Source organism: Ambystoma mexicanum, chromosome 1q (genome assembly GCF_040938575.1).
Source record: "Ambystoma mexicanum isolate Mex_15411 chromosome 1q, UKY_AmexF1_1, whole genome shotgun sequence".
NCBI classification, from domain to species: Eukaryota; Metazoa; Chordata; class Amphibia; order Caudata; family Ambystomatidae; genus Ambystoma; species Ambystoma mexicanum.
In genome coordinates this window covers 127395421-127421452 of record NC_090922.1, presented here as the reverse complement: position 1 = coordinate 127421452, position 26032 = coordinate 127395421, and the positions used below count along the sequence as shown (strand labels likewise).

The window sequence follows — 26032 nt, the reverse complement described above, 5'->3', positions numbered from 1 at the left end:
GGATTAGGGCAGTAGTACTCACTCGCGCATATTTGGTAAGTGTCTCAGGAGATCGTCTCTTTTTGGCAGAAAAGTTCTGGATAATAGGTTGAGGATACAAATGGATGTAAATGCGCCCTGGTGCGAACAGGGGCAAACTGAGCCTTTTTCTGGCCTTCTTCGGGCCGCCGGCTCCTTCCGACTGCCAGCAGATGTTTGTCGAAATGAATCCAAATTCAAATATGTTGCTAGGCAACATGACGCTGGGGAGCCTCGGTATGGGGCTGCAAAGCGCCCGCCATTTTGGAAAGGAAGAAAGAATTCAAAATGAAAATAAAGCTGTGGGAGGCTTCAATAGGCAGCGAAATTTCCGGTGATCACCTCAGCAGCAGCAGGTGATTGCAGATTGATGCAGATGGCCTGTAAGTGAGCAAAGCCTCACCATTGAAGATGGTAGGCTGCTATTAGTTTCTCATTATTCATACGGGCAGCGTGTCATCTGGTCTGGTGCTGTGGCTGGGCTGGGTGGTGCATTGGGAGGTGGGGGCTCCTGCCCGCTCAACCTTCTGAGGGGATTGCTTCTAGAAAGAGGTCCACGTTGAAAGGCAGGCACTTCCACTGGTCGGATAGAGCATTTGATAGGCATTTTGAGTTTAAAGGAAAAAGTAACATGGAGAAGTTGAACAAATTACTTACCTCTTTGTAACGTTCTTTCAGATCGATGTTCCTCCCAGATTCCTTATCTTTTGATTACCCCCAGCACCGACGGACCTCAGAAATGTTTTCCCCACCAGGGGGTACTGAGCTGCTGCCCTAGGCATTGCTATGTGCCCCGCTTGAGACATGATGTTGGGACCAGTATATAATAAGCTTCAACGCCCCAGGACATCAGTTGTGCCCATTTTCCCTAGCACTCGGCCGCTGTGGGATAAATAATCTGTGGAAGGACTATCCACCAGTACATTAATAAGAGCCAACTAATGTTTTCCTCCAATGTATTCGCTTCCCCCAAAAATTCCTTATGTTTGATTAACTGCCATAGTAGTAGGTAAATGTGGAACCTTTCATGTTTACTTACCACTGCTTATTTGCATGCGCTTTTCTTCGCCTCACTTTCCTTGCCCAATAGGATTTTTCAATCTCATTGTCGACCGCCACCTCTTCATGTAAGCAGCTCCCTGCTCGACCACCGCATCTCTTCATGACATTTCTGACCGTGCTTAAAGTAGCAAAGTATGCTCGATAAATCCTACCCCTCTATGCACTGCACAGTACATTACGTAGAGGAGCGGGATATGCCAAGTGGAGACTTGCTACTTCAGGCGAAGTCCAGCAGCGAGCCGCAGACTTGAATGGCGCAACAGGCCAATTAATGTAATGCATTTTGCTGGATGGACTGGAGAACACAGGATGGCATCTGGAAGTATGTGTTGTATAATAAGGTAAGTTTAAGAGGGAATGAATGAAAGGATGGGTGTAACCTTGAATCTCTAGTGGTAAATGTTTATTTTTTTAATGCATTGTTTTCTGTTTCTGCCATTTAGTAAGGGTTGATGGTGGGGCATAGATATTTTACAGCTCCCAGTGCATCTATTATATATATTATAAATCCTTTGATTTTTGTAAGAGTCAAACAAACATGCATTGTGTCACAATCAAAGTGGCCACATTTAAAACAGAACCATGTGGAAGAGAGAGGATAGTGAGAAGACCACACATACGCCAGAAAAGGACAGATTGCCAAAGCGAGCACACTGCCCTGACAGGAGGTACTCTTTAGTAAACATGTACAGTGAAGCCTCCATAACTGCTTGACATATGTAAAAAAGGCATATGTTCGTCCTAGCCGCTCTGCAGGGCAGTGGCAATAGCTAGACCTACACAAAGGCAATGACTACCAGGAGTAACTGCCTGTGCGCAGAGAAGCCCAGTTTGTTGAGTTAATACAAGGCCACTGTGGTGTCCGTCAAGACCAATCGAACAAACTTGCCTTGAACAAACGAAGCATTTCCACAAGTTTAGAAAGAAGCATGCAGGGATGCCCAGAGTCGGTGCCTGAAGGATATCCAACAACGGGGAAGTGCCCAGGTCACTGTCCTCATGAAGGCCCAAAGTCAACTCAATCACGTCCTCTCCATACTACTTCTCCGGGAAGTACTCAGCCCCACCAGCGTTCTGTAATGGGATTTCAGCCCGAAGGGATTCCAGACATGAGGAAAGCGTGAAGGGTCCACAAAGTGCCACCTGTGCCGGCTGAGTGAAGGGAGCACTGGTGTGGTTCCCTCTGGTCTTTCAAAAAGTCAGAGTTGCACAGAGCCCAGCAATATTTCAGGTTTGGGTGTGATGTTTCACCAGATACAGCTTTGTGTTCCTCAGTTTAGAGTCCTCTTCAGAGATGGTCCAAATGACGGATCAATGTGTGGCGCAGGAACCCCTATTCTTTCACAGGTTGCTTTCACTTCCAGCTTCAATCCAATTAGGAACATAGCACCATTCAACCATCTAGCTGCTACACATTCAGGAATAGTCGATCTATTAAAACCTTCTCAGGCTCCCCGGGTAAACACTCAGGATGTGGAAATGAAATGAATTAGAGACACTCATTCATACATACCAACCTGGAGTCTTAGGAAGACCATGAAAATACAAGGCCAGGGCTGAAATTTAGCATTAATGAGCAGGAGCTGAAAACAGCTCCTCGGTGTCTGGCATGAATCAGAAGGCAGGACGTACCACTGGGTAACCAGGAGCTAATACACGGCGCACTGCCAATCTAAATACCAGGCGATACAAAATAACGTTTTGCCCATTATGTATGATCCATTATGTTTAAATGTGTGCAATATGTCTTCAAAGTATTCTTTATTAACATTCGCAAATTGCCATGACATCTTTGAGGATTACACAAAAACAGCAGCTTACATATCAATAATATAAAGTGACCTTGGCCCGAATCCAGGTGGGCGCTACCAAACAGTTTGCATAAGGGCAACAGTTTCTTACAACATATGACTTCCAAACAGCAGATATGACTTGCTGTTTCTACCTTTTTCGTAAGTTGCGCTCAGCTTGCTTAGCGTTTGCATGTATTACATGGAAAACAACATCACAGTAACTAAACACAAAATAAGGCAATGGTAGAAGAAGACAGCAACGTGTGATGTCAGGGTGCTGGGGTTTAGCAAGATCTGCCAGGCCTGGAGTGTGTGCGCATCGTGTATTAATGGGTACACAGGGCTACACAGAAAAGGCCTAGGGAAAGCATATGGATATTCTGCCATAGTAAGCACACAAACTTCACACTAAGGCTGGCAGACTTTGCCTCTTTTCCCCTGATCTTTGTGTTTCAATGCTCCTTCCTCAAGTAATACGCTAAAGCTCCTCCATAAAATGAAAACAAGATTCTACCTTCCCGAATCAATGCAGCTCTGTTCATGTAAGTGCACCAATGAGCTCCTCCTCACATTTTTAACCAATGCTCCACACACTCAGTCAACCACACTAATGTAACCACACTTGAGCTCTACAGCCCCCCCACCCTGTGTAAGTATACCAATTTTTTTATTCCAACCCATCGCCTCTCAATCTACAAACACATTCATACTATACCCACTATCACTCCCATCGACTCTTTTCACCCAGATACAGTGTTGCCTCCATCGTAAGATAAATGCTGACTATTCTGCCTACAAACTCTCTAGGCTAAAACAGGAAGCAAACTGTGGAAACTTCCAAGATCTTTACAATACAGAATAAGACAATGCCACACAAAGAGCCATCATAACATTTGTTAGTTTTAATTGCCCTCCCACTCCGCCTACAAATCTGTCCATTACCTTGCTCATCTTCACACTCATCGTCTGAGCTTTCCTCATCTTCCTCCTCGCTGCCTCCCTCTGCACCCTCCACGTCATCTTCGTCGTCATCAGATTCATCTAGCCACTCCTGAGTCTCTACATGAGATTAAAAAAAACATGTTACTTCAAATGCATGCTCCATTATTAAAATGTGAAGAAAGCACTTGGGGGAGCCGCTAATTTGAGCAGAGGACATCCTACAAGATAAACAAAACATACATTAAGCTCTGGGCTAACCAGACACAGCCAAACATTGGATTTCTGCTGGGGAATGGGGGAGCATTATTTCTGATCACGTCAGGTCTTACACTTTAAAAAATATCCAGTGAGGTGCTGTGAAACTCTCCTGCACCGCTGGGCTAGGCATATGGTACTCAATCAGCCTGTTTGTAAGGCTTTAAAGCCATTGGGGATCAAGAAGATTCTCTTGGCGTGCCATGTCTGCCCATTGGGTAAAAACATCAATCTACAATGATCCTAAAAGGGAATGCCCAATTAATCTGGGACCCCTCCCTCTGCCCCCACTTGGGCTCTACAAACACCACAAGCCAACAGGTTATCTCTTCGCCATGCCCTCATGTAGTAAAAACAAGAAAGGGAGTAGTCCTGCTCAGTGATTGGTCTTGTTGTGTTGGAAAAGCATCTGTGCCACATTGCGAAAAGTACAAACCCATCAGCAAAGAACTACAGTATTGGAGGGGATGAAGCAATGCAGGGAGATAAAAGGAAGCATTACTGAAAACATAGGAGAAGGCAGCACAATTTCTGAGAAGTCCCATTACATTGAGGCAGCGTTAGGTAGGCACGAAGGCGAGACAAACACCATTATCAGTTTGCTGCAGAAGCCCTAGCGTCTAAGTAAACCAAGTAGGTGGTATGCAATAGGGACAAAGCAGAGTAGAGTTTTAAGGCATTCTTGGTGGGAGAAACATTGAAGAACTTGCAAAATTGAGCCTGCATGCTGAATGAGGGAATTTAATGTTAGAAGTATTGCAGGAGATAGTTAATGGGCACATCCAAGTCGCATTCGCAGTAAGGCGGGCATTAACGCCAAAGTCAGCATTCTTATACAGGACATCCATGGAGCCTATTTGTTATCATCAGCGTTGCAGACTTTCACAAATGATCCCTCAGGTTGGTCCTTATGGTAGTTAGCAGATCTGGGATCAGGGGACAGCTGCAATGATTACGATGCTTCCCAAGTATCGGTCTCTTGGAGGAACTAGAGAGATGCAAATAATCCTTGTATCTTTACTTCTAGGAAGTAACCCTTGCTTGCAACTCTTGCCGCCCTGTGCAGTTACAACAGAAACCAAATATATCCATTAGGGACCTTTTCTTTATCACTCACTCATGGAAAAGAAGGGATATAATTGCAAGAATTAAATATTATCATTTTAACCCTAACTGCCAGATTTACCAAGCAGTTAAACAAATAAACAAAGGCAGAAAACCGCCACTAACCTAGGATGTCTGTGGGGTTCACTCATGATAGCTACAAAAAATATTATCCGCATGCTAGCTGTACAAGAGCAAACACTGTCCCAATGTGAGCCCTCCAATGAAACGTACGAAGATCTGAAATGGTATTGTACTACACTTGCAAAGGCTCTGATAATGTCAGAGAAATGCTTTCTTCCGATCTAGAGTGGGCCATGGGTACCCAAAATCTTGGAAATGAGCATGCAATGTGCCACTCTCCAAAAATCTTATTTTCTAGCTGGTGGAATCCAAAGCCTGCACACTTGAGGAGATATGCTAGTTTATGAGTAATTTCATTTTTTATTATTTGTGTGATGGTTAAAAACAAACCCTGCACAAAGACACAAGTAAAACATTACACATGTAACCGATCAAACAATACATTATATTTTTTAAAAAGTACATCAGCTAAAAATGCATAAAACAACAATATTTGTATGGAATCATGCCATGCCCTGAAACCCTAGTGAATGTTGTCCAACTGATTTGTGGGCAGAATGAATTGAATGAAAATAAGAGAAACTGTACTCCGGCGAAGAGATGCCCCCAGAAGTCTTCAGTGTCAAAAGAGGCGTGGTTTGTTACAATATGAGTAATTATTTCTTTTTAACAGAATCTCCTTCATGGACTCTCTGGAGAGTTTCAGTGCAGCACTCTGGCACAGATATGTTGCAATCAGGGCCCTTTTATTACCGATTCTCAGGTTATCTTGCAAGGGAGAAAACGGTATACAGCCCCCTGCCAGGGTGTTGTAGATATTTGAATAGCTGGAATGTCATTTTCTGTTTACTGTGTTGCTAGCCTTACATTTTTAAATTTCAGGCCATAAGAAGGAACGTGATCTTAAAGAAATGCAAATCCTCTCACCGAAGCTAGTAATTTTGCAAATATCAAAGCATGAGTGAAACCTCAGAACAAGGGCAGAAGGAAACCAGTCTGAGTTCAGAAGGGTCCTTGCTGTGCTGGAATATCCCAAAGAGCACCCTTTTCTTTAACAATGTGGCAATATTCCAATGGGTCCTTGAAAGGGAAGGAACATTCTATCCAACAAGTCTGCATTATTCCACACTGCACGTATACCTGTCCTGAAAACCTGGCCTGCAGTGGCCATATAACTCTAATGCCTGACAGCACTGGACCTGAAGAAGTCTGATGGTCGCTGGAGACATAATGGACCACTTATGGATATTTCTTGGAGAACCTTCTAGGAGCAAATCCAGTAAACCTAGTTCCTGGTACTGCTAGCTCTTCCTTGAAGCACTGGAGTGACACGCCCACAATGAATGTCTGCAGTTGAAAGGATTACCATATGGAGTGTCTATGATCCCTGCATCAAGACCTCTCCATACTCCTTGAAAGCGGCATATGTCTCTCCATCACTAAACATGGGCCAATCTTTGCATCTGCTAGGAGAGGCCGGGACACAACATGTCCCTGTGGTCCTTTCGGTTCCTTACTCTTCACTGGAGCTACCCTTTGCTGTTGCCTCAACTCCACCCTTCTACATCCCCACTACTGTTGTCACGGTCACCTAACACCTGCAGGATGAGGCAAGCATTTTCAGCCTCCATAAATGGACGCTTCACAGGCTAGTGAAGCTTGAGTAAGTAATCTTTGGGTAACAGTCTCTTCCCTTGTTAGCAACTTTTGGGCTTGTCAAATATTACAGACCTGCCAATCAGTGAACACCCACTGAGAATAGTACTGTGCAATTTAGGCACAGGTACCAGTTTAGCCTTCAGTGCTGTGATGTCTGTTAAAGCACACATACAGACCACTGCACACCTCAGCTTGCTTGCAATCCAAAAGGGATATTTTGTTGTGTTACGTCGATTGCTTTAAGTTCGAAGTTTAGGAATTCAAGTAAATTCAATAAAAATAAAATGCAAGTCCTGGAGCAACTAAGCTAAGCAGTCATTGTTGCAGCTACACAGAGCCTAGTATTTCGAAAAGTATATTGTATTAATTATCCAAATGAAGCTTTTTAATCTTGCTTCATGATCTTTTGGGAGAAGAAAGTGCTGAACCTGTACATAAGTATTTTAGAAGGATAGAGAAGTGAACATTCAAGCATACAGCTGGTCACTGAGGGCAGACTGACAAGCCATGTCCTAAAATATCTTAAGCAGCACAATTCTCAACTTACTTGGATCCATCTCCACCAGAACTTTCCACTCTTCCATTTTATGGAGGTCTAGGCTGTACAGGTCATTGAGTGTGAACTGGCGGTCTCCCACCTCAAACATTCCACCGTACACATAAAGGATTCCATGATTCACTGCAGTCATGGCATTGGAACGAGGACACGGCTCCACCTGTGGACCAGTGGCATCTTCATCACTTTCTTCTTCTTCCCCCTCTTCTTCAGACTTCTCTGCTTCAGTGTCTGGAGATGAAACGACTTGTTTGATGGTCATAACAGTCCCGTCCTCTGCAACAATCTCCTTGATGATTTCCACAGGCCCCTGGGAATCTTGGCCTGCATTCTCCTTTGCCTCTGCATCAGCTGCTGCTTTTTTATCCCGTCTGCGTTTCTTTTTTTCTGATTTGGGTACCTGCAAAAAAAAGAAAGAAATATGTGAATAAACGTTTAGGAATAAATATAGGCAATATCACTCAATAGTAGCCTTTGAGGTGACGGCTGAATGCGTTCTTGTGTATAGGGATCCTCAGTAGGGCCTCACCCTTTAGATATCTGTTTTCTAGGGCCAGGATGTTGTGCATCCAGGTTCTTTTCATAATTTTTCCATTGAAGCTACAAGGGGAAATAGGTGCACACATTGTCAGCCCAACCAATATGTCAACCCAACCAATAATTAACCCCCATAACTGAATAGCTGTAATTACAAGCCAACAACGAGTACAAAGAAGGAAAACTATTGATTTATATTGAAGACAATCACAGTCTTCCACATAGAAAACCTCTGTACAAGATTCCAACGTATTTTTCAGGAGTCTGCAATCTTTAGCTCTCCAGATATTTTGGACTACAACTTCCATCAAGCTTAACCAGCACAGTCGATGGGGTGGGATCATAGGAAATATTGGGATGTGGGTGGGCACTACAAGCCTTTATAAACCTTTATAGTTAACAAATAAAATTCCAAAATACATTGTAGGGTGCCAGTGCCTTATGAAGTGCCTGCATCAGATACTCAAAATACATGAAAAGTAGACCGAGGCCTTATGCCCGTAGTAATGATTGCACTATACTTGATGGCCATACTGCCGTAAACAATAGTTACTCAGAACATACAAATGTTACCAAAAGTAATCAAAAAATACTACAATTTCATGGTCTATATGGTGACAAATTCTAACTTATTCAATTATGCAGGCAGATGACAATTGGCCAATGTATGTTGGTCCCTTGGGTCCTTCCTCAGGGTGAGATCTAAACGCACACAGAAGAAGAAAAAAAATAGAAAATCAGAAAAAGAGAAAATTCTAAGTAAATAGGAGCCATTCAATAATATTAAATAAACATAACAGACACAACAGAAGAAGAAGAAGGATACTCAATCTAGCCTGCAACATAAATGAATGCATCAAAGTAAATGTGCCAGAATAAAAAAACCTTTTGGAACCTTGGAAAACAAGATGTGTAAAATGAAAACGTTATCATGATAGACTAAAGCGGAGTATCACATATAGTAAGCACATAAGTGAAGAGAGCTCAAAATTATACCTCTAAAGTTTCAGATAGTCAAACGCAATATGCTTAATTCCCTTAACTCTGAAAAGTACAGATTCCCATAGGAGCAACCAAATCAGTCCGTACGGCTGTTCTGGAAAATATATATATTTTTTGTATTGCATTATAGTTTATTAAAACTTTTAGCAAAGCCTTCAGATTTAGAAAGAGTAACAGAGACAGAAACGAAAAAGAAGATAAAGAAAAGGACAATACAAAACACAAAAGACACAAACCCCTGCTTAGCACTGTTATCCACTGTTTCCTCAGGTTGCCTGCATCAAACGGCTCACATGGCCTCTTCCTTTAGACATTCCCTTACAAATGTTTCCGTGGCGATCACCCAGCAGGTCTTCTCACACCTCAGGAGGAGAGACCACCATTCATCACAGAAATTGATGGGACATCTGCTATAAATTAAATGTGCAGTTCTTAATGTACAGTACACAGCGACTGCAGCCTAGTCATTCCTTATGTTGAAAAAATGAATGGTACGGTGCAAGAGAGCACCACCAAGATCAGACGGTATCTGTTTGACCATACGATAGACCATCGGTTTATACTGGATGTAATGCTGCTTAAGAAAAAAGCACCAACACGACGTCACAATAATTGCAATGCGCTCGTATGAAAAATCAAGTAAACAATCGCACTGTGACTGAACGAAAATTCCTGAAATATCGTTTTAGAAAAATAAATGACTAAATGAAAACATCACTCTTAGATATGCTGTAAAATAGTACTATTAGATGGTCTCATACCTCACGCCCGGAGCCCATCTCCTTAAGATAATTAGCAATCTGAATGTGCTCCAACTAAGTAAAGAAACTGTCAGGATTCCATCAAGGAACAGTCCTCTCCTGTTTTGCAGCATCCGGATCCGGCTCACACCCAGATGCCTACCACTCAAGGAAACTTACCCCGTATGAGCGTAACTACACAATAACAGAACGTTAACTACTGGCAGTCCAGGATGCTTTTCTAGTCTGGAGGCATCATCTGGTGGGTACAGCTCTCCCCGTGCAGGTATACACAGATCATCGAAACCTATTGGCACTGCAGTCTGTTAAGTGTACCATGGCACGTCATGCCCATTGGCATGAGTTTTTCTCTATGTTCAACTTCATTATCACATACCGGTCCGGGTCTATGCATTCCAAAGCAGACACCCTTTCTCATATTCATGGGGCGTCATCACAATGCAACTCAGAAGGTTCTCTCCTGCTTCCCCGTCAGGTGGTGTGCAGCTGTACCTTGCGACCAACTCTTAAGGCTTCCATTCAGGATTGGGTGAAATCAACACCATCAGAGATAACGGAATACGGTTTGGAAATAATACATTCCTTGCCCTACATGCAAGGTAGGGTCTACTTACCAGACGCTGCTACCCTTCGCACAGCAATCCAATGCAATGCAATGGTGCCACGATTCCTCAATAGCCGTGCATCCTGGCAAGAGGAAAACCCTGGACCTTTTACCGCGTTGGTGCTGGTGGCCAACAATGAACAAGGACGTTGCTGAGTATCTGGTCTCTTGCGCCATTTGTGCTCAATGCAAAAGCACCCATTCAAAGCCTGTTGGTCTTTTGCAACCAATGCCTCTTCCCGACCATCCTTGGCCCATATCATCGATGGATTTCGTTGTGGAACTGCCGTCTGTCAAGGGGTACGACACGATATGGGTCGTCATCGATCATTTCTCTAAAATGGCTCTCATTGTTCCATGTCGGGGACTCCCGACTGCTCCCGTTCTTGCAGACATGTTTCTAAAGAACGTGTTCAGGTTCTTTGGGCTTCCCACTATCATTATCACAGAACAGAGGTCCCAGTTTACCTCTCACTTTTGGAAAGCGCTCACAGCCTCTTTTGGCATCGGTGGGAGATACTCAAGCACTTATCACCCCCAGACAGATGGTCAAACAGAGCGCCTAAATGCAACTATGGAACAATATTTACATTGTCTTACTTTACAACATCAGGACTCCTGGCTTTCGTTTCTGGTCATTGCCGAGTTCGCCTATAACAATTCTTTGCACACCTCTACTCTCTCTTCACCGTTCTTTGCTCTCTACAGCCAGCATCTGCGTACCCAACCACTACTTCCTACACCTCCATCAAGTAATCTGGCTGTCCTTGCCTGCGTCAACAACCTGAAGGAAGTGCACAAGAATGTAAAACAGCACCAATAGGATGCGTAAAAGCGCTCAAAGGCTTTTGCGGGTGCACATCGGACTCCTGCCCGGCTTATCAGACGGGTATGCGTGTGTGGTTGTCCACACAAAACCTCTGCATTCCTGAGCGCAGATCCCTGCTCTCTCGTTATGTCGGGCCCAACACCATCAAGAAGACCATAAACCCTATTGCAGTACGGCTTGACCTACCTTCCACCTGGAAGGTCCACCCAGTTTTTCACATTTCACTCGTAAAACCCTTTCATCCTTCTACAATGGTTCTGTCTCGTCCCCTTCCTGTTAAGGTGCAGGGTTTGGACGAGTACGAAGTGAACAGGATCCTTGACACTAAGGTAGATAACGGGATGCGTTTGTACTTCATTGACTGGAAGGGCTACGGTACGGAGGATAGAACATGGGAACCTGTGGGCAATGTTCATGCCGCGGTCCTTCTGTCCCGTTTTTGGTCCTACCGGAGGGTGAGGACCCCTTTGGGGGAGGATGCTGTCAGGATTCCATCAAGGAACGGACCTCCCACATGTAATAGGACAAGGCTTAAGACTCCTACAACTAATTCAGTCGCTAAGAAACCTGCTCTGAGCGTTCGGATGGGGCCACGCTCTAAAAGTCATCCAGTGTACCGAGGTACGCATCTCCGCTGGAGCAAGAACACAGCTTGTGGATGAAGAGGACCAGTACATGGTGACTGGAAATTGTCATGGAACCGCTGGCATCCCTTACACTGCCGTAGGTTTCTGCCTCCTGTGCGGAAAGACGTTGTGCATGGTCACGTGACGAGGCAGCCTTAAGCACCTCCTGTTCATTCATTCGGTGCTTCTGAAACACGCATAGTTAGCATGATTCTGTGTTCCTGTGAAGTTTATTGCCTTCCGATACCGACCTTGTTCTGCCCCTTGGACCTCGCCTCGTCTTGCCCCTTGCTCTGTTTGATGTTTTGGTAACAAACCTGCTTTTGCTCCAGGATATTCTGCTGCTCCGCCCTTGTGAACTGCTGCCTCGGATTGTCTCACAGGCTTCTTCTGCCTCCTCGTTTTGTACCTTGCCATCCGATCCTACGCCGACCCAGACCGCTTTACGGATTGCCTGTTTCTCACTGTTACGTCCTGGAACTGCTTCTCTTGTGCCCGCAAACAACAGACTTCCCGCCTACAACCTTGGAACTGTGTCTACTCGCGTATTTTCAGTACACGGACTAGAGGCTGCCTTAAGTGTACTTGAACACTATTAGGCGTCCTTGTGACATCAGGTCAGGTTATCCCCCCCACCCCCGGACACCACCTCACATTTCAATTATCCTCCATCATACTGCTGGATTACAAACCTATGATTCCTTGTGCACGAACTGAGGAACCCAGATCCATCGCTCTTGAGCTATTGAAGCACTGCTACACAGTAAGCCAGTCTGTCCTCCTGAACACTGTTACATTAACCCGGTCTGTACATTGCTCTTGTACCTTCTGGGTATTTCGTTACAGAATTCCCTACCAGTGACCCTTATACCGTGTCTACTGATACAATGACCTGCAGATTTCCATCCTTTGCTGTGTTATTGGCACAGGTCAGCATTTTCCTATTTTGGGATACAAGTGTTTACCCTGTCAATCACCAACTGCTTTAGTGACTCTTACTTGTATTTCTTTGCAGCCATCAGTGTCTCGTGTCGTGTCCTATCTTTCAATTAATCGACTCCTCTGTATATTCAGACATCCAGAGGGGTACATTAGTATGAAGAACTGTTCTCCTACACTACGAGTTCAACTACTCGACATCTGCTACAGTTGAAGGAGAGTTCTGACAGAAACACACCACCTGATAATATCTTAAACACCATCCAAGAAATATAAACATTTCACTAAATCACTTAAACCTCATAAAAATAATAAAGTTATACACAAAGCATCTTGCTAAGAATTGAAAAAACCAAATTCAATCAACATGTGTGGACCTGCTAACTAAGGAGGATATGCGTTAGAAAATAACAAGAGTTAACAAATTGCAAACTTACATATTCATAGCAAACAGAAAATTCACTAGCCATAACGCATTATGAAAATATACATTGATGCACAGATCTACTGTATCCTTCTACCCACTCATGTTTACATAACACTGATAATGAAGTAACCATTCTACTGTTCTAGTAGTTCCATATCCACCTTTTCACAAAAAGCAATGCAAATTTAGCTCCTCGTTCATGCCTCCTGGTTGTGAGAGAGTCCAGACGATGCACCCAAAACGCTTCTCTCTTAATTCTTTCTGATCAATGACTTCCAACATCTGAAATCTCATTTGCACGGTCGAGTGTCCATGTTCTATGTAATGTCTGGTGACTGATTAGATTTTTTTTTTGTTTCTGCACAGGACCCGTGATTGTTCCACCGTATTCTCGCTTTTCTAGATGTCTGTCCCGTAGAGTCTGTGTGGGCACTGCATACAGTATACGACATACTTACGATTCACAAGTAGCAGGACATGTTCTGACCAGTCCTCAGATGAAAAACAACTGGTCTCTTAATTATGCTGTTACAATTCCCACAATATATACATGGGTAGGCCCCAGCCCAACTAGACCGGTCTCTAGGCACACGTGGGTATCTGTATTCACAAGAAAATCTCTTAATTATGGCTTTGCTTATAAGCAAAGCCAGGAGGATCTGACAATCCTTTCATTCTCTCCTCATTCTTAAGTACAGCCCAATGTTTGAGAACAATATGTTTAATCCTCCTGTTCTGTAGTGAAGATTTGGATACGTAAACAAAAGTGGGTATAGCCCTAGCTGTCTTTGTAACAGCAATGTTCTTGTTTTGTTAAGTTCTTCTTCATGGTAACCCCTACTTCTAAACCTCCCACACATTTTAGCAAATTCTCCTCTGCATTGTTCAGTGTCACTTACAATCCTTTTTATTCTCAATAGTTGTCCATAAGTGAGATTTCTTAATGTGTTGGGTGGGTGGAAACTCATCTGATGGAGTAAATTATTTCTGTCCGTTTCCTTCATGTAAATGTTTGTAGATATCCTACCCTCTTCAATCAAAACATTGACATCCAAAAAGTGTGAGGAGTACCAATTTCCGCACTTAATTGAATCTGTGCATCGATCACATTGATGTAGTAAAAAAAAAAATCATTCAATGATTCTCGTGAGCCATACCAGATGTCAAATATGTTTTCAACATACCTATCCCAAAATGCGAGGTACTTATGCCATACTGGGTGGTGAAGTATGTGTATGTGTATAGGTCAAAGGATCGAATCAAAAGGATCGAATGACAAAAGGGTTGAGGCAAAAGGACCGAAAACAAAAAGGTTTGAAAAAATGTATTTATTTATTTATTTGCCCAACCCCTGTTTTTGTGGTAAAAGCCACTTTTTTTTACCTAATACCTAAACGAAAACCCCCCAAAAATATATAATTAAAAAAATAATTAGACCCTTTTGTGTTCGATCCTATTGACCCTCACCTTTTGCATTCAACCCTTTTGTATTCGATCCTTTGACTGGACACCCTCTCAAACCTGTACATAAAACAGTTTACATATTTTGAAGCCATTGTGGCTCCCATCTCCGTACCTGATGTCTGCAGGTAATATTGCTCCTTGTATCTGATAAGAATGTTGTGATATACACTCAAGAACAGAGTAGATAAATTATTTTGCTGCTCCTATACTGTCTGCAACAACATTGATTCTACTGCTTCCTGACTTCACCAGATATATTTTTGATTACTTTTGGACACATTTGTATGTTCTGAGTTACTATTGTTTATGGCAATGTTGCCCTCCGGTATAGTGGGATCATAGGCCTAATAGCCCAAACACATGGGGAGCCACAGATTGCAGACACCTGTATGAAAGATAGTGGTGAAGAAAAAGGAAAAATCTTGGCAATATTACACCAGTGCGGATTAAGCCTCAGACACCCCACCACTGAGCATAGGCAATAAGACAAATTGAGAGATGACCTAGAACAGCAACATGCCTGAGACAGCCTGGCCCTATTTTTGAATTGCTCATCAGGAAAACCAGGCTAGTAAGGACAAGGGCCAAACATCATGTTATAGGCAAACCTGCTGTTGCACTTTGAGGCAGGTCTAAAGTAGTGCTGGACAGGTCTGCGAAATGGAAAGGTCTAATGTATGGTCTGCTCAGAAGATGTGTGAATATTTAAAGTATATTGCAAGATTTCACAAGAGTAACTGTAACCAGAAAATTGATAAGTTGTCTGTAGTGAGAAATCACGATAAAAGCATGATGATCTTTTTAAATCAAATATTCTAACGACATGGTTGTAAACATGTTATTGAAATGTGTGTTTTGCCCGATAAAATGACAAACTATTCCCAAACCAAGCATGGTTCAAAGTAAAGCGGCGATATTGGTGAACCTGATCCTGCAGTTATTCATTATATATTTAAGCTAAAAGTAACAGATCAGAAGTCTGATCTCTACTCTGTGGTACTCAGTATTGCTGGGATTGTTCTTCATTAGAACAGCATACATAATAATAATAATATCTGTTTCAAATATATCACTACACACCCAGTGGTCTCAGAGTGCTGAAATAACAGATGACATTATTATCCCACAGAGTGGTACTCAATTTATCGACCTCGGAAGGATGGCAGGCTGTATTGACCTTGGCGGGATTCGAGCCTGCCACAGCAGGCTGCAAGCAGATATCAAGGGCAAGTGTTCAACACGCTGTTCTATCTGACCATCATGAGTCAGAGAACATGAACATTGTTAAAGCCTCTTGGAATGGATATGACCCCTTTTGCAAGAGAAGTGCTTTCATCAATATATCGGGAACAAAACCAAGCGACTATGTATAAGCAATACATTTCACCATTGACAAAACTCAAGACCTCCTAGATTGCAAAATTGTGACTGGAGGAGTTGGGCGGGGGAGAGTGGGGGGAAAGAATGTCATGAGGTCAGAGCATTCAGGTGTTAAAAAATTACAAACATTATCCAGAATAATGAGCTCTTTATTAAGATGCTGCTCAAAGTCCACCAAAGATTATGTCCTTTTCACGGATCTCTTAGAATTCTTACTCAAAGCAGAACAAGCTAATTAAACTAAGCAAACAGCAGATCAAATGACTGGTCTTTAGCAACAAAAACCACATTTGGCAAAGACCACTCTTCTCAAGCTCACACTCAGACTGTATAGTCATGAAATAGGACTGGCTTAAAAAAATAAAATAAAAAAATACATCTCCTCAACCCAACCTTCTAGAAGACTGACACAAACAAAAATTGATTCAGGAAACGTGGGCTCCTTAGAGAGATTGACAGGAAAGAATATGGCAAAAGGCTCTTAGAGGTAACTGCTCATGAAATCAGAAGTAAAAAGATGTTACACTCAAAACAGAAATAGAAAATAAAAAAAACAAATTGTGAATTTGAAAATATAGAATAAAGAAGACAACACAATGTCAGGTAGGAGAGGGAAGGAATAACAACAGTAAGGGGGTGTTCTCACATTTAAGAAGTTTATTTAAGTATTTAGAGATGAAGAGGCATGGAACTGCTATCTAGTTAAAAAACATTTGCATGAAATTTAATTTTCAATTTTAGATACAACTTTAAAATGATTTACTAATAATACAAAAGATCGCAATTCTAAACATGGTCAAATTCAATTTTTCTTTTCAGGATTTTCACAATCCTACCTTTGAAAAAAATAGGATTTTCACAGAGAATCTTTTAAACAACTAGCCTGGGTGAGTGGAGGGTTTGGCAATCTAGCCATAGGTTCTTTTGGATTTAGAAGTTGCTAAATCTCTTTATTAACCAGAAAAATGTTGACATGTGCCAGGATGTAAGACGATTAAAAAGGAAGTAATGCTGTTAATTGATATTAACTGGAAGGCTGGTATAACTTCACATTGTCTTCCTTTCCTCTCCTACCCCCAGAAGCTCCCTGTCGCTAGAGATCCGGTTCTCTTTAGGGGGGTCTACTGCAACATCCTCTTTCTTAATCTGCCTGCTTCTACTCTCCACCCTCTGCAACTCATCCAGAACAGGACTGTGAGACTTGTCCTCGGCCTCAAGCCCAGGGATCGTATCTCTCCAGCATTGAAATCTCTGCATTGGCTCCCAGTAGCTGCGAGGATTAAGTTGAAGACCCTCTGCATTGCCCACAAGGCCTTCTGGATCCTTGACCCTCAATAACTCCAACTCTCTCTTCGTAAATACCTTCCTATTCTAGCTCTTTGCCCCTCCATCTCCAAATCCCCCAGGATCAGTTGCTTCTCCAAGCAACAAGTTGGTGGTAGATCTCTTTCTTCGGCTGGGGCAACCCTCTGGAACAGCCTCCTTGCCTCTCTGAAACTTGAGGAGAACCATCTCTGGTTCCGGAAGCACTTCGCTTCTGCCTTTTCTCCTTCTCTCCCCTGCTCATTTCCCTCTCGATACAGCACTGGTCACCTGGCTACCCTGTGATTTTGAGCCCAGGACCCTGCCCGCCCAGTTGCACACCTGCACTGCCTCCCGGCAACCCTGAACTTGGGTATGTATCTGTAACCCTAAAGTCCACTACCTGCCCTTTTGGACACCTACTGCCGGCACTTATCCTTGCACCTGCCACCTGCTGGCCGCACTTCTTGTCATTGTTTTGATCCCAGGTACAGCACTGCCCCCCCCCCCTTTAACCTGGCACTTTTCCCCCGCCCCATCCCCGCATTTGCGCGATCTCAGTGACACTCGGCTTAGTAAGATAGTTGTCTCGGTCCTTCCTCTGTTCCCCCTCCCTTGCATTGTCGTGCCTTGAAACACTTGTGTATAGGCGCGTTATAAATGCCATATAATATCAAATCATGGTAAACCTTGACCACTGAAAAATAATTTGTATCTGCTGAGAGATTTAGACAACCATCAGAAACCAATAGTAGTTGTTGGACATAGTAACGTTTTCATCATTCCTTAGTTAGGAAGATGTTAGAAGGGCTTTCCTAGACAATGTGTGAAAGGTTCAGGATGATCAAAGCACACCTAGATTACAGGGCTTCTCTTTATTCTGGACTTGTCCCTAGGGTAAATGTAGGAGAACGTTCTGAGGGTGTATATTATGGCATTAAGCCTCCGTTCCAAGGGCTGGAATGGGGGTTAACGGCCCGGCAGCCCAAGTTATTGGGCAGAGCGAAGCGAGGGTGGAGAACGAGGGCTCCAGCCATTTATCCCCGTTCCAGCCATTGGAACAGGGGCTTAAGGCTATTAGCACCCGGGATGTCAAAGCGGTAACCTGGGAGTGCTAAAAAAATAAAAAAAAGGATTTTCCTTCACTCAATGGGACATCGCGCGCATCCCGTTTAATGAAGGAAAATCCTTTACAAAGATATACGCCATGAAAAAGGGAAGGCGGGGCTCCATCCAGAGCCCCTCTTCCCTTTCCATGGTGGCCGGCTGGAGCCAGGAAACAGGATCAGCGATGAGTGCCGCCGCAGCTGAAATAAGGTGAGTGGGGGGTGGGAAGGGTTTACAGCAACAACAGAAAAGGGAGCGTGAGGGGAAGATGGCGGTGGGAGGAGCCGGGCGTCAGGCTGGCTGGAACACGGGCTTGCGTCAGATATTCAGGCATGCGTTCCTTGCCACTGGTTGGCTCCTCCCTGCCGGGTGCTAACACTAGTTAGTAAACCTACATCCTCTATATATCATTATGAAGAAGGGAAAAATGCAGCATTTTTAAGGTAGGTAACCTTTCAGGTATGCATTCACAGCCAAGGTCACTGGCAATCTGTTATTGAATCCAAATGCTATGTTCTGCATACGGTTTTAGAACAGCGGTAAAACTCAATGTTATTTAAGAAGATAAAGATAAATTGGTTAACTGGGCAGTCAAAGCTTTCAGAGATGGCACAATGTGTGGTTTTGTAAAGCTTGAGCCCAATGTTTTCTTAAGAAATCAAATGCAAGCAGAAAGCCTTGGGGTTATAGGACAAAGGAGATGTGAAAGTTGCAGGGCAATAAGGAAGCTGCAGGGTATGCAGGAGGTGACAGCCCAGACAGGATGAGAACTCAAGAACCCTCGGAATTCCATAGAGTGCTGAGAGGTGAACCAGATGCTGGGGTATTGTAATGCTACTGCTGGAATTGAAGTCTCAGTAGCATTAGCGGTGCAGATGGGTGCCAAGTGGTTTGAAAAAGGCACGTTGCTGTCGTCGACAGTAATAGGCTACAGATCCTACTTACGGTCAGCTTTTGCAGCACAGTGCTCCAGAAATAAGGTGAGCTGTACGGGGCTTAGCATGTTCTATTTTAAGGAACAAAAAAGTTGCAGATCAAAGCACCCAAAGCTGATCCAGCTGAATCATAGGAAGGGTGCCAGGTGGGATTTCCTCTTGGTGTGAGAATCCATTGTGGCACGTTCAGGAGAGATGCCTCAGCAGAGCTTTCCTAGACTTCCTCAGATGAGTCTTCCTCAGCTGCTGCATGACTAGACCCAGGGAAGCACCAAGGTATGGTGCAGAAACACTTATTTCTATAGATCTCTCAGGAGCTAGACCATTCAAATATATAGAGGCCACCGAATCAGGGGCAGTTGGCACATTCAAACTTTCTTGGGCTTCTGTCTAACGCACAGGATGTGGATTCAGCTGTGAATCCCAGACACAGATTAATTGTCCGATAGTTCCAGGCATGCCTACTTTCGGCTTGTGACTGGGAATCGTAGAAAGACCATGAATGTAAATGCCCATAATTTGTTTCTATGCTTACAGGGTAAACCAATCATGGTTACAGAATTTCACTAGACTCCAAAATGACACCCAAGCACCATAGCCTTTTTGTCTGAAAGCCTTACTAGAGACTGCCAATTAAGCTGTTCTTCATTATTGTCTATTGTAATGATTCATGGGTCACCTGACTTCTCCCCAGGGGGGAGCCCTTCCCTACGAGGCTAGGTAGTTGAGGTCACTACCCAATAGTCCTCTAGGGGTGGTAAATACTGGGAGGACCTCACAGTGAGAGACTGTATCTATGGGGACAAAGACTCCCGTCCCATGATTTAATGCCCTAATCCTCCTTCCCTAAAAACTATGAAACCCTATAGATCTATCGAGGTTCAGGCTGACAGTACTACTGTGTGCTTTTGTGATACTCCTATTCTTCCTGCAAGATTAGACAGCATCAATATGAACATTTAGTCTAAACAGGATATTTATTATGAAGGTACTGAGAAGAACATTCACAGAGTCATATAGAACCCTCATGGAAAAGATACTGGGAGAAGATGGCCCCAAGGAGGCAAGAGCAGTACACAACTAAGCCCGATAACGGACTATAGCACTCCGCTGGGGAGGTCCCAGCTCAACAAGATAAAAAGCAAAGAAGGACTCAGTAAGGAGAGCAACAGGTGTAAAGCTTGGTCAGCCTGGGAGATTCAAACCGGGAGTGAAGACGAGACATTGCAGGAGCAATCCAGATGCTGGGAGAACACCGGCCGCAGATCAGAAGAGTGCTCCTATGGTCGAGGGAGAGCAAGCCGAACTGCAAGCTACAATCTGGAAGACAGTGCCGTGGCTTTGAGGAGGTGGGCCGAGTGGTCACATAACTGCGCCGATATCGCCTGCCCGGAACGCTTGCAGAGATACAGCAGGAAGAAGAGCAAAGCCAAACAAGCATTCACTGGGAATGCAGAAGCCCAATACCCCAGGAAGAACCAGTGACGTGCTCTGACCAAAGTAAAGGTAACAGGAGCTACGGGAGACCCGGTAAGGGAGTGGGGACGCGTGAATCAAGCTTCGGGAGTGATCTCCCTCATCTCAGTAATTGCATTGAGAATAAGCATTGTTAAGAAAGCTAAGTGTGTAGTCTCCTTCATTTTAGTAAACCCAGTGAGAATAAGGGTTGTCAAGAAAGACTTGGGAGCAATCTCCCTCATCCCAGTAATTGCACTAAGAATAAGATCAGTTGGGAAGAGTGTGATAAATAAGAGAGCCTTCGGAGAAGCCTGGCAGGAACTAGAAAGGCTCTTAAGAACCACTGTAAAAACCAGACAGAAGAGCACTTAGAGTCATAGAACCAGGAAAAGGAAGTCATTATCCTGGGTTTCATTTGTTGAAGCAGAAGCTAAAGGTCCTTTGACTGTCAAGAGAAGATTAAAATTGTGGAGCCAGGAGAAGGGAGTCATTCTCCTGGCATTTTCTCTTCAAGAAGAATTGAACTTAAATAAATGCTCTTGAACATTACCCCTAGGGCTGATCCCTACAGACCAAGGAGAAGGGAGTCCTTCTCCTGGTACTATTTAGATTTCTGTTTAGTGGTAGGGCTAGAGTAGAGAACATTTTTGGACAAAGCATGGATATTCATGTGGAATTCCACCCTGTTGATGAACACCCCAGTTATTCCTTTGTGAGGTAGGGACAACCCTCAAGAGCTAGAGAAAGGTAGTTTTCTTCTTTCTTTAAATACAAATCGAACTAAAATGCCACCTGTCTCAGACTCCTCACTCTGGCAGGAGAGCAAACCAGGAGTGAGAACTGAAGTAATATCCTAGCCAAAGAGTAAACCAGGAGTGAAGTGTAGTGATACCCTGGCAAGGAAATAAACCATGAGTGAGAAATAAAGGGATATCCTGACAACGGAGTGAAACAGAAGTAACAAATGAAGTGATATCCTGGCAAAGGAGTAAACCATGAATGAGAAGGTAAATTCAGTGATATCCTGGCAAGGGAGTAAGCCAGGAGCGCAAAAGCAAATTAACCTAGCATTGTGGATACAACAGGGAAGACTCGTACCCCTTTCAAGGATTGAAAAGAAAGTCAGAGTTAGCCTGGCAGGAGAGTACACCAGGGGTAAAAAGTGGACAAAGTGTGAGAAATTGAACATTGTAAAGAAACTCCATGGAAACTCAAAGGAAGATTCATGGCCTTTGGAACATAGTTACATTGTGAGAAAGACACTTTTGAACGGTTAGAAAGACTCTAGGGGACAGGACACAGCGCACCTCCCACCTGCTCAATGGATCCAGAGGTGAGGGTCACCAGGAGTGGTGTGGGGGCTTTATGCCTTGGATGACAGCAGGCAGACCTGCACAGAGGGGTGTTGCTGATGGTGTAGGCTGCGGGGGTCGGTGTTGTGGTGGTGCATTCCCTCCCTCGCCAGTGCTGGCCTAGCCGCTCACGCTGAACTGCAGAAGCTCCCTGGCCGATCATTGGGTCTTGGGCCGGGGCGGAGGTGAAGGGTGCCAGATGAGTGGCGGTGGCAATGAGTTTGGAAGACCTGTGTTCCCGAAGATGAAGAGCAGTGAACTTGCTTGGTGAGCGGCTGCTGGCAGTGAAGACAGGGCAGGCTGCCTGAGCCTGTTGTATGGTAGCTCCATTGTTCCCTGACTGCTCTGGTTCGAGCCCCCCCCCCCACCCCTCACTGTGCTGCTAGTTTAGGAGGGTCGCTACAAGGGGGACTGGCTGCCATTGTGTCTGTGCTCCCTTCACTGCCTCGGACACATGATACTCTGGTCCCTAGGACATCTGGTGCCTGGTCTTGGCACATGGAGAGCATGCTGCTCTAAGTGGATCAAGAGGCTGAACCGGCGGCCGGGTGCAGCCGGCAGCATATTCGGCTGAATCAGGCAACTGGGGGTGTGACGGTTGTGCATGGCTGGGCACACATGATGAGGCAGGTGCCACAAGTGGGGCTCCAGGCATATGGGGCCCCCTGTTGGGCTGAACCACCACAAATCCATGGTTTGCAGTGGCAGCCAAAAACAGGGCAACCTGGACAGATTTACCAAGGCAGTACTGTTGCGATGGATTTCTAAACTCTGACCTGGTGGGCAGAAGTTTAGGAGGCCACCCTAGTTTAGTGAAACAGGGGAACTTTCTGGACGAACCAGACCAATCTATGGTAGCTTGGCAGGTGGTCAAGACTAAGTCTCAGGAGGGGTGAGAGTGATCGGAAGCCCGCAATGAGCACACAGTAAAACTCTACAGAATACTCTTAGATAGGTGTATATCAAAAATACATTTATTATAGACCTTTATAAACACAAATAAACCACAGTAATAATGAACAGTTCCCACACATTCCTTACACTACGTAACATATATATGGCAGTTCTTCAAAGTCAATCCCTAGCTTACGCAGTCCAGCTCTACGAAGTGGGGAGCCTTATCCTCAAAAGTACAGTAGTGCATTGACAACGGGTGGTCGTGAGTAAGAGCAAAAACGGGTCCTCTTCAAGGAGCTGTAGCAGTTCAGCAAGTGGGGTGAGGTGATGAAGAATAAAGCCCTATTATTCAATGAGGCTCTACCCTTGCAGACAGAGCGACTTTTAGAGTTCAGAATAGCGAGGGAGCGCAGGATAGCCCAGCTAAGGGGAGTATCTGTTCAGGGATTCTCATGCTTCAAAACAAATGGCTGTGCAGGGGGCCTCCGGTAAGTGATGTAAGTACTCACCGACCCTCAACACAGTCCGAGCCAAACTTGGCCAGTCTAGTCCAGGTCGCTTGTAGGTTTAACCCCTGCAGTTACACAGCGCTCCGGCTCTCATCGACTGCGGGACGGGACGCTCGTCTGTGGTGGGACAGTAGCCTTTTCTCTGCTCTCGAAGAAAAAAGGAAGACAGTTCAAATGCAGCATGTCTCAGTGCACAGGGGGTCAGGTCTGTAGGCACTTACGACAGTAACCACCGCGGGGCTACACAGTGACCGCAAATGCTCGCGGCGTGGCACACTCTCATAAATCCCGGCCCAGAGGACTAGGACAATGGATTTTGGCGGGAGAGGGCCCAGGACCACAAGTAAGCGATGCCCAAAGTCTCGAGTCTCAACTCGGGACAGTGGTGCTCCTCTACGATGGTTAGTTTGCTGGATGGCCCAGGAACATTTCCAAAGGGGCTCTTTGCGAGGGTAAGCTGGAGGTGCAGAGAGTAGTTGGTCCCACTACTCCAAAAGGGTCAATGTCCCCTTGCAGACCTTCTTGGTCCGATACAAAGCAGGGGTCCACCGGGACAACAGCAGGGTCAGGGGTCCACCGGGACAACAGCAGGGTCAGGGTGCCAAACCTTCCACCATGTCTCTGACAGGTCTGCTCCTTTGTTTCAGGATACTTGGCTCCTTCTGTATCGACCTGGAATAGATGCAGAGCCCCTGAGATAGCCACTGGAAGATCTGCTCTCTTGCATGCACGTCAGACGTGGGGCAATTATTCAGACATACCAGACATACTGGCACCAGTAGTGTGGATTGGGACTAGACAGACCCAACCCTCTTCCTGGACACTAGCACACGTGACATGCAGGAGCACGCTAAAGAGGTGGTTTTTCGTGGGGGGCTGCATGCCCAAATAAGGAATCCCCGTGTCTCTCGACAAGGGCAAGGGGACAAAATAGCCAAAGGACAGAACAAAAGACTTTGTGGCACAGCTACTTTTTCAGCAATGGCCAGTCTTGGGCCAAACACGGTAAACGAAGTATGGTCCATAAAAACAAAGTAAAAATACTTAAAAAGTAAACTGCTGCCACCAGTTGGTCCTAGGCACACTAGTACAAACACCAAAAAATCCTTAGATGGTGGCTAGTGCCATGAAACAAAAGGACTCCTATGCACGGTACTGTAAGGTACTTGGCACATAGATAAAAAGTTACCAAGAAATGGCAACATAGTCAAAGACTAAGGGAAACAGTAAGGCATTATCACATGACCAGGCTTTTTTTCATGGCGTTTTTGGGCGAAAATCTTTGGCTGAAAAACTCACCCAAAAATATGGGGTGGGTCTGCGGATATAAGAGGTACGGGGTGTGGGGAATAGGGACTAAGTAACAGGGAGGAGGGTTTGGGGGGAAACCAAATATAAAAAAATACATTTTATTAGTTTTTTCGGCCAAAGTTTTTCCGAAAAAAACTCCACAAAAAAACCCTGGCGATCTAAGAACATAGAACCAAGGGAAACAGTTTCCTAGTACTGACAGCCTAATGGCTGTGCTCAACTGGAAAAAGTCAGGTTAGGTAAGCCAAACAAAAGCAAAAAGTTTGGGGGTTCATATTTGGAGCGAAAATTTCACCAAGGGAAATCTTTCCAAACAAGTACCCAAGAATCTGACCGCAAATATGGCCAGTGTGGGGAGTCCTGAGCCCCCCAACTCCGCCAGAGGATGAGCAAGCTACTGACATGAGGTGTATTTTCCAGAGTATGCAGGAAGGGCTTACCTCAGTAAACTGAAATTAGATGATATCACATCCAACTGCAGCTCGCTCAAAACACAGCAGGAGCAGGAAAGAGTCCGAATCACAATGGCAGAGAAGATAGGTATGGCAGAAGATGACACAACAGGCCTGCAATCTTCACTCGCGGATATCCGGAAAGACCTTAAAACAGTCCAAGCAAGGTGTGAAGATCTGGAGTCTCGCTCAAGGTGGAATAATATTAGCATAATTGGAGTTCACGAGGGAGACCCTGTAACGCTCACCTGGTTCCCATGGAGGCGCGGCGTCGAAGGCGCAGAACTCTGAAGATGGACAGGAAGGGCCCCTCTATTCTGGCTTCCCTGGCTCGTTGGATACCCTCCTGTGCGTGAAAAGGGAGTATTACCAACTGTGGAACAATGCTCAAGCCTCCCACTCCCTTCCAACCCTCCACGATACCTCCTCCACGATTCCCCGTGAAGCCTCACCTTAGGGTTTGGAAGGATGAGCTCTCCATCCTGCTTCTGATGCAGGGGCGCGTTGAAACCCAGTTACTTCACTGGATTGAGGATTGATGGGAGTTCAGGTAAGCTTGACTGTTCAGGTAAGGCGCTGTAAAAGTTCTGTTCAAAAGTTCAAGCTTAATAATAATGTTCGTTGTCTAATTGCAGCAAGCGCTAATGCTTATGTCTTTTTCCCCTTA

The 26032-nt window shown here is 44.7% G+C and overlaps 1 protein-coding gene across 1 annotated transcript in view; it reads right to left on the bottom strand.

The window, feature by feature from the left end:
• The window catches only part of KLHDC4 (kelch domain containing 4), a 461477-nt gene that overhangs the window by 68391 nt on the left and 367054 nt on the right, over nt 1–26032 (bottom strand). Inside the window, exons 10-11 of the mRNA XM_069636170.1 lie at nt 7465–7873; nt 3816–3932 (exon numbers count right to left, since the gene is read on the bottom strand). Of these exons, the coding sequence (XP_069492271.1) occupies nt 3816–3932; nt 7465–7873 (526 nt within the window). The remainder of the gene's footprint in view (nt 1–3815; nt 3933–7464; nt 7874–26032) is intronic.